The 17810-nt window shown below is 60.7% G+C and overlaps 1 protein-coding gene across 1 annotated transcript; it reads right to left on the bottom strand.

Annotated features, from left to right (window-relative positions):
* Positions 1–14279: 14279 nt before the first annotated feature.
* CCR7 (C-C motif chemokine receptor 7) lies at positions 14280–16668 on the bottom strand. Its single transcript, XM_054396891.1, has 2 exons — positions 16621–16668; positions 14280–15347 (listed from the first exon to the last, which is right to left on the bottom strand). Exon 2 carries the CDS (start codon positions 15222–15224, stop codon positions 14280–14282), a length of 945 nt encoding a protein of 314 aa, XP_054252866.1. The 5' UTR covers positions 15225–15347; positions 16621–16668.
* Positions 16669–17810: the final 1142 nt, after the last annotated feature.

The raw sequence follows: 17810 nt of genomic DNA, 5'->3' as shown, positions 1-17810 counted from the left end.
GCAAGAGCCCAAGCTGCCTCCAGAGCAGGCTGGCACAGGATGGCTGAGGGCAGGGAGCTGCTCAGGGGGATGGATTTTGGCTGGTGCAGAGCAAGGGAACTGCTTGGAACTGCTCAGGATTTGCTACAGCTGCCAATGGCTGAGCTGTGCCCCTGCAACCCCAGGTGGGTCATAGGAGCCCAGACCTGCTCCAGCTGGGGCCATGCCTCAGCCTCACTCCTCAAACCTTGGCTGTGGGCTGGGAAAAGGAATGGAGAGGAGACAAAGAGCAGCCAAGTGCTGCCCAGCTGGGCACTGGAACCCTGCTTCCTTTCTGCTCCTTCCCTCTTGCTCCCTGGCACAGATGGCAGCAGCAGAGCTGGGAGGAGCAGTTTACAAGGTGACAAAGTGTCCCTCTGCCACTGCCCTGGGTGCCAAAGGTGCTGCACCATGGAGTGAGATTGGCTCAATTCAGTGCCAAGGGAACCCTATGCCACCCCCCCCAGCCTGTCTGGCTAAAGGGCAGCTCTGGGCTTCCCAGGCTTCCCTGCTTGGTCTAAAAAAAGCTCCAGGTATGCCCACACCCTGCCCACAGTCGTCTGCCTGCTGCAGGGAGCAGGCAAAGCCATCCCCAGAGGCTGCAGAGTGCCCAGCCCAGGGCTCAGCATGGGGAGTGGGGGCCAACAACCACACCCGGGGGGGCACTGCAGGTTTGGGCTCATTCAGTGGGCACAGAGCTGGGCAGCAACCCTGAGAAGCACAGCCCTGAAATGCCCTTTGGCAGGGGAAGTGCCCTTCCTTCTGCCCACTGAGGGATGCTTTGAAGTGCCCGACTGGGATCAGGAAATGCCACCCAGGAACTCCTTCCTCTGCCCTCCTGGCTGGCACTTTACAACCTCCCCAACCTCTTCTTTGTTTTATCAGTGCTGCTGCCACCTGCAACCCCCCTGAGCCCCTTCTGTTGGTGTGGAGCTTGTGGGCATTGCTGAAGGGTTCAACAACATCCCTGGTGGTGTGAGGTGCCCAGTGCAGGGCACAGCCCTTCACACCTCTGCCAAGCCCTGGTACTCCTCTGAGTGCCAGGTGGGTGCTGCAGAGCCCTCCTGGCCAGCTGAGTCACCCTTTGTGCTGAGCACCAGCACTGACTCAGAGCCCTCTGCTCCCCCCAGGGCATCTGAATCAGCTCCTCTGCCCAGAAAGGGCTTTTTGTCTGCCAGACCTGAGGTTGGCATTTCCACAGCCAGGGTGCCTGAGCCTCCCTGGCAGCCACGTCATGCCCAGGAGAGGCAGCAACAGCCACGAGCAGGGCCAGGGGAAGCAGCAGCTCTGCAGTGGGGGCTGCCTGGGGTGCCCCCAGCCAACAGCTGTGTCTGGGCAGGAGGGAACCAAACAGCAGCTGCCATGGCTGGAGCTTGCCAGGCTGGACTGGAGCTTGCCAGGCTGGGCTGCACTGTGCCAGGCTGGGCTGCAGCAGGGCCCCATGAACCTGTCTGCACTTGCCAGCTGCTGTGAGGGCTTCAGCAGGCAGTGAGGGGAAAACCACTGACGTCAAGGAGATGGAGGAGGCCCTGCTGCCACCCTGCTGCTGCCGCCCTGCTGCTGCCCTGCTGCCCTGCTGCTGCCCTGCTGCTGCCCTGCTGCTGCCTCCCTGCTGCCACCCTGCTGCCCTGCTGCTGCCCTGCTGCCCTGCTGCTGCCACCCTGCTGCTGCCTCCCTGCTGCCACCCTGCCACCCTGCTGCTGCCCTGCTGCTGCCTCCCTGCTGCCACCCTGCCACCCTGCTGCTGCCCTGCTGCTGCCTCCCTGCTGCCACCCTGCTGCTGCCCTGCTGCTGCCTCCCTGCTGCCACCCTGCTGCCCTGCTGCCGCCCTGCTGCCGCCCTGCTGCCCTGCTGCCGCCTTGCTGCTGCCCTGCTGCCCTGCTGCTGCCCTGCATGGGCAACGCCGAGGTGGCAGCACAAGGTGGTTCCTCCAGCTGCCCTCAAGGAGTTGCCTGGCACTGAGGACTGCCCTTTTTTGGCCAGTGCTGTGTGACACTGGCAGCTTGTCTTGTGCAGGCAAGTTACAGGCGAGCCCCAAAGCTGCCTGGCATCTGGAGGCTCCCTGCCCCAGAGAGCCCTGAGGACGCTGCACAGAAGTTGCTCAGCACACAGCAGAGTCTCCTGAGCCACTGCCACCCAGGATGCCCACCTGGGATTGCTCAGGGGGCTTCTCATGGGCCAGGGATGTTAAAGGCAGCAAAAGGTGAAGTTGGGGGAAGGTCTGGAGAATAGGGCTGGGGAGGGGCAACTGAGGGAGCTGGGGGTGTTCAGTCTGCAGAGGTGGAGGCTAAGGGGAGACCTCATTGCTCTCTACAGCTCCCTGAGAGGAGGCTGGAGTCAAGTCAGGGTTGGTCTCTACTCCCAAGGAACAAGATAGGACAAGAGGAAATGGCCTCAAGTTGCCCCAGGGGAGGTTTAGGTTGGACATTAGAAGAAACTTCTTCCCTGAAAGGGTTCTCAAAGGCTGGCACAGGCTGCCCAGGGAGGTGGCTGAGTCCCCATCCCTGGAGGGGATTCTAAGAGGCAGAGCTGTGGTGCTGAGGGCCTTGGCTTAGCCCCAGCCTTGGCAGAGTTAGAGAATGGTTGGACTGGAGGAGCTTAGAGCTCCAATGGAAACTATTCCATGAGGCTATGAAAAGAGTACAGAGCAGCTCCCTGCTCTCCACAGCTTGCACTTTGCTCTCAAAGGCTCAGACTGGGTTCTCCTTTTCACATGGGGAGCAAATGTGATGCTGCAGGAGGGCAGCACAGGCAATGCCACGTGACAGCACCCAGCTGTCAGGGGCTGAGACATCCTGGACCAACACTTTCCCTGGAAAAATGCTGCCAGGATCCACCCCGGATGCAGAGTGATCCCACACTGAGCCAAGACACTGAGTGACTCATGGAGCCACCTGGATCTCCACCAGAGAGGGATTCTAACCTGTGCCAAGCGACACCATCACCTTGCAGCTGCTCCCCAGGGGCTGGTGCTGGCCCTGGAGGCCATCTCCATCAGCAGGGTCCTGGGGGACCCCCAGGTGGATGGTTTGAGGGGGTTGTGGGGAACTGAACCAAGGTTGTGTGCCTCAGCATTGTCCTGTAGGGATAGCAACAGAACTGCTTGGCCAGGATGGGTTGTCCTAAGCTCTGGTCCATGCCTGGAGCAGCTGAGAACCTGACAAACCCTCCTGCTGCCACCATGGGCTCCTGGAGTACCTGCAGATACTTGGGCACTGCTCTGGGTCTTCTCAGGGACCAGCAGGAACTGGTACCTGCTGTGGCACATGGGGCACTCAGGTCTGTGGGTGTCCCACCTGTGAGCCACAGAGCAGGGCAGTGCAGGAGCTGCTGGCACAAGCCACTGGTGGAGGAACCAAAGCCTGGCCAGCCAGGAGGGACCCCTGTGCCCACACAGGGTGGGGGCCTGTGGCCAGCCTGGTTGGGCCCAGGGTCAGCAGCTCACCTGCCATGGGCAGTGACAAGGTCTGGGGGGAGCTGATCAGCTGTGCTGCTCCCTCTGTACCTGCTGGACACAGATGCAGTGCCACAGCCCCCAGAGCCATGCACAAACCCTGCTGAGGGTGCAGAGCTGAGCTGCAGGCATCACACCTGCCTCTTGCACCTCTGCCTGCCCCCCAGGTAGCCCTCAGCAGAGGCATTTCTGCACCCCCTGCCAGAGCAGAGACATTAACCTGAGCTGGAGCTGCTGACAGCTTTCACTGAGCCCACAGCAGCTGCTGCTCCCAGCCCAGGGACTGCCCTGGAGGCTCACCACAGGGGGAGAAGAAAAGGAAACAAAGCCCAGCACTGCCCACTTTGCCTGACCACTGCATCCCCCTCCCCACTCTGCCTGACAACTGCATTACCCTCCCCAGCTCTTCCCATTCTCCCTGACCACTGGATTTCCCTTCCCACCTCAGAGCTGCATTTTTGCTGCCAATTTCCCCTTTTCCAGGAATGTGACTCCTGCAACCCCAAGGGCAGGGATCCATCAAGCAGCTTTTGTCTCGGAGCCGGCGCGGCCCTTATCGAGGTGAAGCCAAAGAGAACAATCGCTCCCCACATTCCCTTTCCTCTCCTCAATCAGCTTTGTTTGCTCACGCAGCAACGTCCCGAGCCGGCAGCTGATTAGGGGCTGGCAGGGAGGGGAATTGCATCCTGCAGACCCCTCTCAGCCAGGGCAGGGAGGGGAATTGCATCCTGCAGACCCCTCTCAGCCAGGGCAGGGAGGGGAATTGCATCCTGCAGACCCCTCTCAGCCAGGGCAGGGAGGGGAATTGCATCCTGCAAACTCTGCCCAGCCAGGGCAGGGAGGGGAATTCCGGGCACAGCCCCCACCGTGAATTGCAGCTCCGGCTGCTGCTGGTCGGGACAGGAAGGGGAGAAGCAAACGCGCAGCGCACCAGGGCCTCCGGATGGGTGCAGCAGCAGAGGGCTGATTATTGTGGCTTTAACTGGGATAGAGTGGGGAAGGTGGTGAGAGGGTTGAGAAGTGTTGGGTGCTGGAGGGCTGCCAGGGGCTGTGAGCAGGACAGGGCAGCGCAGGGCAGGCACAGAGAGGCCTCCAGCTTACAGCAGCTGAAACCCACCCGGACCTGCCGCAGCCCCTGAGGGATGGAGGATGAAGCACCCACAGCAGCTGTTCCCTGAGCTCCTTGGCAGAAGTGCCAGGATGTGCTCTCAGGGTCTGCTTTCCTCCTTGGGCCACACTCTGGCCACGCACCAAGTGCCACCTGGGTAGTGGCAGCTTTCCCTTGGCTGCCTGGCACCGCATGGAGGCTTCCCGAGGTGCCTGCTTTGCCTTTGTCTGTGGCCCAGGAAGCAGCTGGGCCCCTGGGGTGGGCTCCTGTGTGGCTCACATTCCAGGAGACCCAGAGACAATGGGGCCATGGTTTGTGCGGCTGCAGCATGGCCAGGGGCTGGCTCCCAGCTGCTGCCACTTGTCAGGCTGGCAGCAGGCTGAGATTTCCAGCAGGCTGCTCACATCCGCAGGGCAGCGCAGGGCCAAGAGCTCCTTGTGCTGCTCCACACCTCAGCCCTGGCCTGGCAGCTGCTGCGGCAAAGGTGCCAGCCCGAAGGTCCCCAGGCTGGGCCATTCTTTGTCCTGGCCAAAGCCCTCAGTGCAGCCCCATCCACTCCTGACCCAAACAGCTCTGCAATGTTTTCTTCTCCAGCTATGCCCTTGGCTCTCTACAATTCCCTGCAAGGACGCTGGTGCCAGGCTGGGGTTGGTTTCTTCCAAGGAACAAGGGACAGGACAAGAGGAAACAGCCTCAGGTTGCCCCAGGGGAGGTTTAGGTTGGACACAAGGAACAATTCCTGCCCCAAAGGGTTGCACAGCTCTGGGCCAGGCTGCCCAGGGCAGTGTTGGAGTCCCCATCCCTGGTTTCAAAGCCATGGTGCTGTGGTTCAGCAGTGCTCTGGCAGTGCTGGGTCAAGGGTTGGATTCCATGATCTTGAAGGTCTCTTCCAACCAAAACAATTCCATGATTCTCGTTCAAGTCCTTGCCTCTGCTATTGTCCAAGCCTGCAGGAAAAGGAAGGGGAGGCCCCAAGGTTCCTTCCTGCAGCGAGCCATGGCTGCCTGTGGCCAGGGCAGGTTCTGGGGGCTGCCTGCAGCCAGCTCCTCTCTGTGCTGGAGCTCTGCTGGAGCAGGCTCCCACCTCCGGGGCTGCCATCACACCACCTTTAACACCCAACTCACTTCAAGGCTAAAGGAGAAGCAGCTGCTAATGGACTCTAATGGAGCTGTGGCGTTCTCCTGGGAGGCAGAGGAGCTGTCCTGAGGAGAAGCAGCAGCAAACAGATCAACAGCACATCCAGGGCTGTGCTGGCTGCCACTCAGACGTCCCCTGGGGTCACAGCTCCAACAAACTGTAACAGAGGAGGAGCTGCTCCAGGCAGGAGCTCTGGGGGTCAGTGCCACCACTTCAGAGGACTTTGGGTATCACTTTCTGCTTCACCAGCATCCTGACTCCACCAGATAACAGCAGCACCTTGGTCTACAGGGGAGCTCTGCTGTGATGCCCTGCTGGGGCTGGGCCTGGCAGCAGGGACAGCCTGGCCCACACAGCAGCCATGGCACCAGCCTGACCCACGCTGCCCTCTTTCAGTTTTATTTTGCCAGGTGGAATTTTCTGTGCTTTTCTCATGAGTGCCAAAAACATGCCCTGGGGAAACAGAACAGAGCAAGAAGAGATGCTCAGCACTCACGAGGTGAGGGTTTGCCTCTGCTTTTGTCTGCCTGCACCCCTGAAGCAGGGCTTGCTTGTTCTCCTGCTCCCTCCTGCCCCTGGCTGTGGGTAACCTACAAGCTTGCAGCTGGAGGATCAGCTCCTAGACTTCAGCCAAGAGGCCAACTGCTGCACATGCCAATGCCTTGTAGTGCACCAGGCACAGGTCATGGGGTGCTGATTGACTCATTTGAGTACTAGAAGCGCTGCTTTATTACTTCCCTGTTCACTCGAGGGCCACAGTTCCGTGCCAGCAGAGCAGGCACAAGAGCAAGCTCAGGGCACTGGAAATCCATGCCCAGCTCCAGGCTCTGCTTGTGCTTCCAAGCAACCCCTCCTTCCTCTCCCTCTGTAACACACTCACAGCTCAGCTCTCATTTCTGAAGGGCCTCAAGATCCTCAGAAGGTACCAGAGAAAGGCAGACAGTGGCTCTGCTGCTGTGTGTCTCAGGTGGGCTTTCCCCCTGCGTTGCTCACACCTCAGTGGCTGCTGACAGGACACAGGCAGCTGGGATTTACCGAGGTGCTGGTCTGTGTTCAACCCCAACTGCTGCCGAGAATGTCTTGCTCCTGGTCTTCCTGGGCATTAGCTGCCTCCCTTGCAACAGCAGCAGCGAGAGGGGGAGCTTGTAACAGCATCCACCTGGGAAGCAGGAGGATGTTCAAGCATCAGACGGAGCTCTCCGAGCCTGTAACAAACGAAGGGAGGGGTGTCGCCAGAGCAGGAGGACACAGCTCCGAGAGAGGGAGAGAAACTTTACTGGGCAATAACAGAGAGGAAAACACCTCAAAGGCTGATCAGGGCTCGACCTCTCCGGCAGGCTGCAGCCTCCTCCCCTCTCTGCCGGGCTGTGCTTTGCAGCTGAGCCGTTCGGCAACAGCTGGCAGCCTTCATTGCCCCTTTGTGCTCGTTTCGGGTCCGGCTGCAGGTTCGGGGGTGTCGGAATCCAGTGGTCTCCTGTTGCCCTCCAGTGGTAGCGGCTCCGAGCAGCCCCAGCGCAGAGCATAACGAGAGGCAGCACCGCGCTCCGCACCTGCAGCCGCCGGTAATGTCCCCCTGGTGTTTAATAAGCAGCTAATGAACAGGCAGCTAATGAACAGGCAGCTAATCCAGCCCAGCTGTGCGCAGCTACTGCTGTCTCGCTATAAGGCAGTCCAGGAGGAGGCTGAAGCTGTAGGCAGCTCTGCACTATTGCACTCCTCACTTGCTGCTGCATCTCTGCACAAACCACCTTCAGCTGCGCAATGGGAACCGCCTGGATTTAAAAGCTTTTTCCTCTCTTTTTCGTTCCTTCCAGGCTGGGCCGGGGGGCAGCAGGCAGTGGTTCCAAGACGATGACATTTGCCCCTCTGTCTCCACTGGGGCAATGGACACACAACCAATCACGTGAGATTTCTCCAGCTGATGCTTCGCTCAGCACTGGGGGAGCTCAGCTCACAGCTTCCCACACACCATGGCACAAGACTTTATCTTCTGGTCTTGTGAGCAACTCTCTGCTGTGTTTTCTCAGAGATAAGGAACTCCTAGATGCAATCTTACTCAGCAGCCCTCTTACTAAAGCACTGACCCCCCTGCCCTGACACACAGACAACTGCACTGCCACAAACCCACCACTGTCACCCAGCCCACGCAGCAGAGGAGCTCGGAGGACTCCAGCTCTCACCACTCTGCTCAGGCCACGCAGGAGGTGCCCTGCGTGACGCCCCCCAGCCCCATTTTCCTTCACGTGCCCTTGTGAGGCGTTTGCAGCTCCCTCCTGCTGCGAACGTCCTGCCTGCAGCGCCGTGCACCACCTCACAGCCCCCAAGGCCGCCAGGGGGCGCCAGGAGGCGCCGGCAGGTGCGGAGGGGGCGGAGCGAGGGCGCGCGCGTAAAGCTCGCGGTTGACGTCACAGCAGCGCGCGGCCGCCGGCACGTGCGCCGGGGGGGGGGGGGAGGGGTGGTGGTGACGTCACAGCGGCGCGTGTACACCGGCACGTGCGCGCGCGGAGGTGTGTGTGACGTCACAGCGGCGCGGGTGCTCAGCTCGGGTCCGGGGCTCAGCTTCGGGACCCTCACTCCGAGAGGGACCTTGAGAGGCTGGTCCCGAGAGGGGCAATGAAGCTGGGGAAGGGTCTGGGGAACAGGGCTGGGGAGGAATGGCTGAGGGACCTGGGGGGTTCAGCCTGGAGAAGGGGAGGCTGAGAGGAGGCTGGAGCCGGGTGGGGCTTGGTCTCATCTCCCAGGGAAGGAGCAGCAAGACAAAGAAAAATGGTTGCCCCAGGGCAGGTTTGTGTTGCACCTGAGGCACAGGGACTTCAGCAGAAGGGACATCAGGCACTGGCCCAGGCTGCCCAGAGCAGCTGCCTGGCTCCTGGTCTGCTGCTTGTGCTCTGCTGTGCGGGGGAGCAGGGAGCTGGCAGCAGCCTGGAGAACACAACAGTGAAGTGTTTGTGTGGGGGGGTGTGGGGCAGCTTTATTGAGGGCAGATCTGATGTCACTCTGTTTATTCCTTTCAGGTTTGGGTGGGTGAGGTGTGGGCTGCAGCCTTCTCAGGGAGAAGCTGTCTGCAGAGGTGGAGCAGTCTCAGGCTTTTGTTGTTTTGTTCAGTTGGCTTCTGCAGAAAGCCACAAAGAAAAGGCTTTGCCTTGCACACAGGGGCAGGAGGCACCAGCAGAGAAAGGCCACATGGAGCCAGGGAGGTGCTGGTTTGCTGCCAGCACCTTTGAAGGTCTGCTCTGCTGGGACCCTACCTCCAATCCTGCCTCCAGTTCTGGTGTCCCCAGCAGAAGGAGGGCACAGAGCTGCTGGAGTGAGGCCAGGGGAGGCCACGAAGATGAGCCAAGGGCTGGAGCAGGTCTGCTGTGAGCACAGCCTGAGGGAGCTGGGGATGTGCAGCCTGGAGAGGAGAAGGCTCCAGGGGGACCTCAGAGCTGCCTGGCAGTGCCTGAAGGGATCCTGCAGGAAGGCTGCAGAGAGACTTTTGCTGAGGGGGTCTGGAGACAGGCCCAGGGGGAATGGTTTGGAGCTGAGGCAGAGCAGGGTTAGAGTGGAGCTGAGGAAGAAGTTGTTGAGTGTGAGGGTGGTGAGAGCCTGGCACAGGCTGCCCAGGGAGGCTGTGGCTGCCTCCTGCCTGGGGATGTTCAAGACCAGGTTGGCTTTGCAGTGCAGTGAGTGAGGCACTGAGTGCCAGGGGGTTCTCTTGGCTGGCCTGCAGGAGCTGGCAGCAGAGGCTGCCTGCTGCTGTGCAGTGACTGGGGAGCAGCTCGAGGAATTGGGCTGGGTTTGGGGTTTTGCAGAGGCTGTGGTGGTTGTGCTCCAGCAAAATGGTTTGCAGCTGAGCTGCCACCGCAGCGCAGGTTCCGGTGCTGCACGTGAGGGGCAGGCATGGAGCTTCCCAGGGGTGGCTCAGAAGCAGAGTGAGGCCTCGTGGGCACAAATGCACCCCTGGGAAATGCACTTAACAAAGCTCCTGCCTGGAGAATCCCTTCCTGGTGCTGGGAAAGGCTGCTCCTGGCACACTCTGCAGCTCCAGCGTGGCTGCAGCAAGGTTTCATGGCAGGAGGGGACTGGAGAAGGCCATTTTTGTTTTTTTTCCAGAGTTGCCCAGGAAGCTTGGGTGTAAGGCTAGCAGGTGATGTGCTGGAGATGTCATTTCTAGGTCAGGACCATGCTGAAGTGCAGCATTTAGAGGGCTTCTTGAATCCCCCTGGAAAAGGCTGATCCGGAGGCAAACTCCCAGCGAATCAAAGCCATTTCAAAATGACTTCCAGGCTGAAACCAGCCCCAAAGGACTTCCCTTTCTGTCCCCATTGCCCACCGAGGGCTTGGGCAGGGTTCAGCAGTGCCACCCAAACCCTCACCGTGATTTCAGGGCAGGTTTTTCCTGCCTTTTTCCCGGGGTCCCAGCCGGGGGTGGGCTCGGGGTGGTGGCTGCGGCTGGCGCGTTTCTCAGCCTTTCCCACATGGTGTCAGCAGCCACCAGGGAGAGGGCTGAGGTTGGTCCTCCTGTGGACTTTCCCTGGCCATAGCCAGAGAGCTGAGAGCCTTCTGCCAAGGGGGGTGTGGGTTTACATCTCCTGGGTGGGTGAGGGTGAGAGGGGAGCAGCTCAGAGGGAAGGGCTCACAGGCTGTGTCCCTGCCCTCCTAACACATCTCAGCTTTCTGCCCCTGCAGGTCTCTGTTGCTGTGTGGTGGCCACAGCCAGAAGGGGACCATGGCCATGGCTGCACTGTGGGGTCCCTGGGAGTGTTCATCTTGGTTGCTGGTGCCTGCAGCCTCATTTCCTGGTGTTCCAGGCCACCCACAGCCGTGGTGCAAGGCTGCAGGAGGCAGCACCCTGCAAGGAGACTCCTTTTGTGTTGCTGGTGATGAAGGGAATTGATTTTGAGCTGAACACCACCACTGCTACTTCCCAGACACCTCCCTGCCATACAGGGAGCCATGGAGCCAGGAGGGGTCTCAGGCATATCCCAGGTCCCCTCTGCTCTGCTGCTCCCCCCCTGTGTTCATTTGCATGGCTGGAGGGAAGCTCTGGTGTCACCCAGCTGATGCACAGCTCCTAGCAGGGTGGCCAGGCCATGACCCCGAGGTGATGATCTCACCACAGGCTCCCCAGGGTGCTGCTCCTCCTGCAGTGGCAGGCAGCAGGCTGTGGTGCAGGGGTGAGCTGCTGTGGTGCGTGGCATGCCTCTGGCTGTGGGTTAGGAGCAGGTCTCTGGGGTGGGCATTTACCAAAGGCTCCCCCAGGGAGGAGCAGCTCTTGGGTAGAGCTTGTGCCTCACCTCCTGTGCAGGAACAGACATGGTCCTGGTGCTGGGGCAGCTGGCAGGAGAGCCCTGGTGCTGCAGGGCATTGCCAGTGCTCGTCCAGCAGCTCCAGCCCATGCAGTGCCCCAGACAGGATGCCCAGCTGAGGAGCAGGCTCTGGCAAAGCTGCAGCTTCTGTGTGGTGCTGTGGAGGCCTTGTCTGGGGTTTGTTGTCCCCTGCAGGCTTCAAAACAGCCTCCAGGTCCCTGGCTGCACGCTGGGTGGTGTGGGCAGTGCTGGCGTGTGAGGGGCTGCTGGTTTGCAGCTGGGTCTGGAGCCCTGCCAGGAGCTGCTGCCAGCAAAACCCTGCTGAGGAGCCTGGTGAGGAGCTGCTGCCCTGCCAGGCCTGCAGCAGTGCCACCTGGAGCCTGGTGGGAGCCTATGGCTGCTGGGGGGCAGCTCTGGGAGGGTCACTGCCTCTCCCCCTCTGCACGTGCTGGGGGCTGAGCAGGAGCAGTGAAGCTACCTGGGAGCCTCAGGCAAGGCAGAGAGCTGTGCAGGTGTTAACCTCTTCAAAGCAGCCTTGAGCAAGCCCCTGGTGAGCAGCAGGGCTGAGCTGCGGTGCAGAGGCTGTTGGCTGTGTTTAGTCATCCAGAGAGTTGTTTTTCCTTCTCCCCTTCCCCACCCTGGCACGGGGGCAGAGATTCTTTCTCACTGCTTGGCGTGGCCAAGACTCAGAATTAGAAAGGTCTTTATCTGCCAGGGCATCAGGCAGCTCTCCCCTCCAAACAGCAGCAGCCCTGCCAGGGAGGTTTTTGCTCCCCTGGTGCTGAGTTTTGGTCTGAGAGCAGCCCTGCACGCAGCAGGGAGCCTGTGGCAGCCTTCTCACCTCCTTCCACCCCAGCAGTGCCCTGCAGGTGGGTGATGCCCTCACAGGCAGGTGCAGAGAGGTGAAGCTGCTGCAGAAACCTGCGAGGCTGTGCTGGTTACACCACATGGAGGGGAGAGCAGAGGCCCTCTGTGCCCCCCAGGCACTGCAGCAGTGCTCAGCAGCAGGGGACAGCAGACCTCTGCCTGCTCCTGTTTTAGCCACCTGGGCTGCAGGGAGCAGAGCAGCAGGGAGGGAAGCTGCAGTTTCGGTTCCTTCGAGCTGCTGATTTGCATAGGCTGAGCCGAGACAAAGATGAGCTCAGGGCTCGCTCAGCTCTGCCCCTGCCACGCTGAAGGGCAGCCCAGGGCCTCCCTGCTTGTTACAACCTGAGCTTGGTAAGGAGCTGTGGCAGTGCCAGGCCTTGCTTGGGTACCAGGAAGGCTTCACTCCCTGCCTGGCTGACTCTCAGCAACACAGAGCTGGGGTCTGGCTGCCGGTACCAGTGAGGGCAGCCTGCTGCCTGGGGCTGGCATCTGCTCAGGGCTGTGGAACCTCAGCACCTGAGCTCTGCTGTGTGCCAGCAGGAGGGCTCCCAGGCCACTCATCTGCCCAGGGGCTGTTTGCCTCACAGAGCCCCAGCCCATTCTTCCTGAGGGTGACAAAGACTTCCCTCTGCCAGCTGCCCAGGTGGCACAGCAGAACCCACAGCCCAGCCTGGAGTGGCTACCCCTTCCCCACAGAGGGTACAGAACTGGCAGGGAGGGAGAAGGGGTTGGCAGCAAACCTTTCTTGGCAGTGCTGAGGAGTCCACAGCTCCTGAGCCACCATGAGGTTGAGAAGGGCTTGCTGGACCCCCTGGAGCCCAGCTGGGTGCTGGTTATCTCCTGCTCATCAGGGAATGGCTCAGGGCAGGAGGGAGCTCAGAGCTCATCTGTGCCAACCTCCCCACCATGCCCACAGGCACCTCTCAGCCAGACTCAGCTGCTCAAGGCCTCATCCAGCCTGGCCTTGAGCACCCCCAGGAAGGAGGCAGCCACAGCTCTTGATGTTGTTTATTGCAGACCCATAACCAGGGCCAGGCTTCTTCAGTTGGCTTCTTAAAGAAGATTGGAACTGAGACTGGGACTGGACTGGGTGAACCCCCCCTAGGAACTGAGTCCCCTGCTCTGACAGCATCCCTGTGCTGTGCTTGGGCTGTTTGGGGCTCAAGGTGTGACCTGGGCTGGTTCCTTGGTGGCTTAGGTTTGATTTCCAGCAGGGTTGTAAATCAGTTTCCCTTCCCTTAAACTTCAGGAACTCTCCAAGCTTGGCTGAGAGTCAGCTCTGAGGGACTGCTGGAACCTGGTGGCTTTCTGCTCTGCCTCATCCCTGGGGATGCTGTAGCTGGGAGCTCCTCTTTCAGCAGCCCTGTGAGGGAGCTGCTTGGGCAGCTGAGTGTCCTGCCCTAGGTGTGGGGAACAGCCCTGCTGTTTGTCTGGGGAGCTTTGGTTTGTTGGCTGTCACTCTGCAGAGCTGTGGTGCTGTGGTCTGGAGAGGCTCTTTCAGCTGCCTGAACCTCAGGCTGGATGCTGAAAGTCCTTCACTGCTTTCTCTTCTAGGGAGAAGCCCTGAGAGGCATCAGCTGTGTGGTGAGAACTGGCAGGGGCCCCAGCTTTGGCACTCAGGGGTCAGCTTTGGTGTCTTCTGGGTTTGCTTTGAGGTTCCTTCCTCTGATTCCATGGCTGAGCTCTAAGAGACTTGTAAAGGATATTGCTGGTTGGCAGGGGTGAGGCACAGGTTGGAAGGGACCCCCCAGGGGCATCTTGTCCAACCCCCCTGCAGGCAGCAGGGACACCCCCAACCAGAGCAGGCTGCCCAGGGCACAGCAAGGCTGATCTTGGATGTGTCCAGGCATGGGGCCTCAACCACATCCCTGGGCAGTCTCTGCAGAGGAGAGAGGCTGTGCTCTGGGATCCTTCATTGCTTCTCTTGTGAGCTGGATTCACCCTGGAGCCTGAGGCTGCTGGTGCTGGTTTGTCCTGAAGAGGGGCTCAGGGGCACCACTTCTGTGGGTGTGGGAGAGCAGCAGGGAGGCTTGTCCAGAGCAGCACCCAAAGCAAGGCTGATGCTCCTGCAGGTCAGCTCCAGAGCTGGCAGCTCAGAGCTCTTCTCCTGGGCTTTGTTGCTTTCAGGGGCAGTGCTGTCTGGAGCAGGTCTCACTGGGAGAGGAGAGGCTGAAGTGAAGGTGGAATGGGCACGAGAGGTTCTGGGCTCCCCAGTGTCCTTCCTCTGCTGTCAGTCAGAGCTTTGCTGCAGCCTCTCCAGCCGTGCAGCAGTGATCACAGTGCTCTGGATGCTCTTTGCAGCTGCTGGCCCTGCAGGGGTTGGAGTTCTCCCTCTGGCAGCCACTTGGAGCAGAGGAGGTGTCCCAAGCCGTCCAGCTTGCCCAAAGCCTGCCTGCAGCTGGGCTCAGGGGGAGAAGGTGGTGGTGGTCTCTGTCTCCATGGCAGAGGAGAACCTCTTGGTGTCCCTGCAGGCGGTGAGCTGCCAGAGGCGCTGCTGGCTGAGGCAGCCCAGCTCCTTCAGCAGCTTGAAGAGGTCGTGGCGGAACTTGACACCGATGAAGGCATAGAGGAAGGGGTTGAGGCAGCACCTGAGGCAGGCCAGGGTGTAGGTGACGTCGTCTGCCACGTCCAGCTGCTTGCTCTCCTCGCAGGACCTGGTGTGGTTGAAGGCTGAGATGGTCTTGGCCAGCAGGACGCCGTTGTAGGGCAGCTGGAAGACCACAAAGGCGACGACCACGGCGATGATGACCTTGATGGCTTTGTTCTTCTCGAAGTTGCGAGCCTGCAGCAGGGTCCTGACCACCACGAGGTAGCAGAAGGACATCACCAGCAGGGGGATCAGGAAGCCGAAGACCATCTGCGACACCTTGACGCCGGTGCTGAAGGTCTGCAGGTCGCTGGCCAGGAGGGCGCAGCGCGGGGGGAGGGTGCCCGAGGAGATGACTCCGCTGTGGGCCAGCTCGGGGGTGGAGAGGACGAAGGCCAGCAGCCAGATGAGGACGCAGGAGGCCTTGCTGATGAAGGCCATGCGGGGGCGCAGGCGGTGCGCGGAGGCAGCCTGGACGATGGCGAAGTATCTGTCGATGCTGATGGAGAGCAGCAGCAGCATCCCGCTGAAGAAGCTCAGCCTGCAGAGGCAGTAGAGCACCTTGCAGGTGACCTCCCCGAAGAGCCAGGGCAGGGCTGCACTGCTGGCCCAGAAGGGCAGAGTCAGCAGGAAGAGGACATCTGCCAGCGCCAGGTTCAGCAGGTAGGTGTCCGTCATGGTCTTCAGCCTCTTGAAGTAGATGTAGGTGAGCATCACCAGGCCGTTGCCCAGCAGCCCTGTGAGGCAGATGAGGGAGTACATGGCGGGGAGGAAGGCAGCACGGAAGGTCCTCACCTCCTGCTTCTCACAGGGGGTCTCGAACAGGCTGTAGTCGATGGTGGCGTTGGAGTCGTAGTCGTCGGTGACGTTGTCCCCGAGGCAGAGCTGGAGCAGGGAGGAGAAATCACAGCTCAGAGGATGCCAAGGCTTGGAAGGGACCTCTGGAGAGCATCGAGTCCAACCCCCCTGCCAGAGCAGGAGCACAGAATCCAGCACAGGTAGTTGGGGAGGGAGGGAGTTGGGATGGGTTCTGTGCTGGGGAGGAGCTGGGAGGAGCTGGCAGCCATGGAAAAGTCCCAGGGAGCTCCCAAGCCCCAGCTGGTGCCAACATCACCAACAGAGCTGGCTGGGTCCTGTGTCTGAGAGCTGCCCACAGGGGGGTGAGGCTTGGGGGGCTCTGGTGGGGCTCAGAACAGGAATTCCATGGGAAATGTTTTGTGCTCAGCCAAAGCAACACCTGCAGAGGCTCACTCCTGGGGCTGTCCTCTTGGGGAGTTCAGGGACTACATAGTGGCAATGGCAGCTGCTGGAAAAGGTGGTGAGGAGCTGGGGCTGGAGGAGCTGGGCAGGAGCTGGAGGAGTTGGGGAGGAGCTGGAGCTGGAGGATGCGGCGCAGGGAGCCGTTGGGAGCCGTTGTGGCCTCGCTGCCGCTGCCTGCTCCGGACCCCTGCCCCTGCTGCAGGCTCTGGTCGCTCTCTGATCGTTCTCCTTTCATCTTCCTCCACCCGCGGGGCAGAGGCAGCCGCTGGCACCGTGCCCTGCTTGCTTTGTGACTCGTCTCCAGCAGCTTCTCCCCGGCCTGGCAGATCAAAGGTCTCCCTCTCCAGTTATCTGCTGACATCTCCACGCTCTCCAGCTCTGCACCTTGGCTCTCACCACATCCTGCCTGCTCTGGGCCACGCCACCAGCAGTGAAAGGGAAGGGAAAGAGGCTGCAAAGCTCTCCCCACGCTGCTGAGCCTCTGGACCAGCTGGGCCTGGGGGCTGCGGTGTGCCCAGGGCTGCTCCTGTGCTTGGGGCAGGGGGCAGCAGGGTCCAGCCTGTGGGGCAGGGGCAGGTCATGGAATCACAGAATGGTTGGGGTTGGGAAAGGACCTCTGGAGAGCATCTACCAGAGCAGGGGCACCTGGGGCAGGTCACCCAGGAACACATCCAGGTAGGGTTGGAAGCTCTCCACAGAAGGAGACTCCACAACCTCTCTGGGCAGTCTGCTGCAGGGCTCCAGCAGACTCACACCAAAGAATTTTCTCCTCCTGTCTAGGTGGAGCCCCCTGGGTGTCCCACAGCTCTGGGGGGGCTGCTCTTTGCCTGTCAGAGCTGCTAGGCTCTCCCTTTGCCCCCCAGCTGGATTTCAGCAGGGCTGGTTTGGAGCTTCTTACCTGAAAGATCAGAGGAAGGCTGAAGACAAAGCTGACCTTCAGCTGCTTGCCTGCAGGAGAGGGAGGCAGCTGTTAGTGGCTGAGCTGGGGGCTTCCCTGTGGAGCTCTCTTTGAAGCAAACCTGCCCAGGACCCCCTCAGCCCTGCAGGGCTCCCACAGCTGGCTGGGCTCAGACCTGCTCCAGATGCTCAGAGGGTCACAGAGCAAGGGGCTGCCAGAGCACAGATCAGCCTCAGGCCCTTCCAGCTTCACCTCCAAAGGCTGAGAGCTGAGGACAGGTCACTCCCTGCACCTCCCTGGCTTCATTTTATGCTTTTATTTTTCAGGAGCCCATCTCCTGGGCCCTGCTGTGTGCTGGGAGGGTGGACCAGAGCCAGCCCATTGCAGACATCCAGCTGTGAGCAGGGCTGAGCCAGCTGCTCCCTGCCTGCAGCACAGGGAAACTGCCAGCAGCAGGGACAGGGCTGGGGCTGGCTGAGATTTATTGCTGGTCTCTAAATGTCAGAGGTGACTTCTGCTGCCCTGGGATGTGGAGCTGCAGGAGGAGAAAGGCAGTGCAGTGGCAGATGTGCTGCTGGTGAGAGCAGTCTGGGGCAAGCAGCTCTTCCTGCTGTGGTTAGCAGGGGCACAGGGGGCAGTGAAAGCTTTCTCTCTGCTCTATTTAAAGCACTGCCAGCACCTACCTCAGGCAGTGGTGCCAGAGTTGGTCAGAGCAGAAGGTGAGCTGGCAGCTGGCAGGTTGCTCTTGCCCTGCTCTGCTGGCAGCAGCTGTGTCCTTCCCAGGGGGCAGCTGCCAGAACTGTCCTGGGCCTCTTGCTGCTCCTCCTGGGCTCCTTCCCCACCCCCAGCCTCTCACTGCCCTGCTGGTGCCTGCTGCAGGCTCACTGAGCAAGGCTGGGCAAGGGGCTCAGTCTGTGAAGGTGCTCAGTCCCTGGTATGCTCAGCTCTGCTCTGCCCCCTGCTTGCCCTGCCAGCCTCCTGGGCAGGTGGCACAGTGGCCCAGGGTGATGGAGCTGCCCTGGCTGAGGTGGCAGTGAGGTCACCCACAGCAGTGCTGTCACTACCAGAGTCTCTCTGTGGCTGGGGCTGTGTGTGGGTGAGAGATCCTCAGCCACGTGGGAGCTCTCCTCCTGTTCATCCCCAGGGCCTGCCAGCTGCCAGCTCCCCGCTGGGTCTTGTAGAAGTTTCTG

Source organism: Indicator indicator, chromosome 39, assembly GCF_027791375.1.
Source record: "Indicator indicator isolate 239-I01 chromosome 39, UM_Iind_1.1, whole genome shotgun sequence".
NCBI lineage: Eukaryota > Metazoa > Chordata > Aves > Piciformes > Indicatoridae > Indicator > Indicator indicator.
Note: the sequence above shows the minus strand (reverse complement) of the source record. Positions and strands in the feature narration are given on the sequence as shown.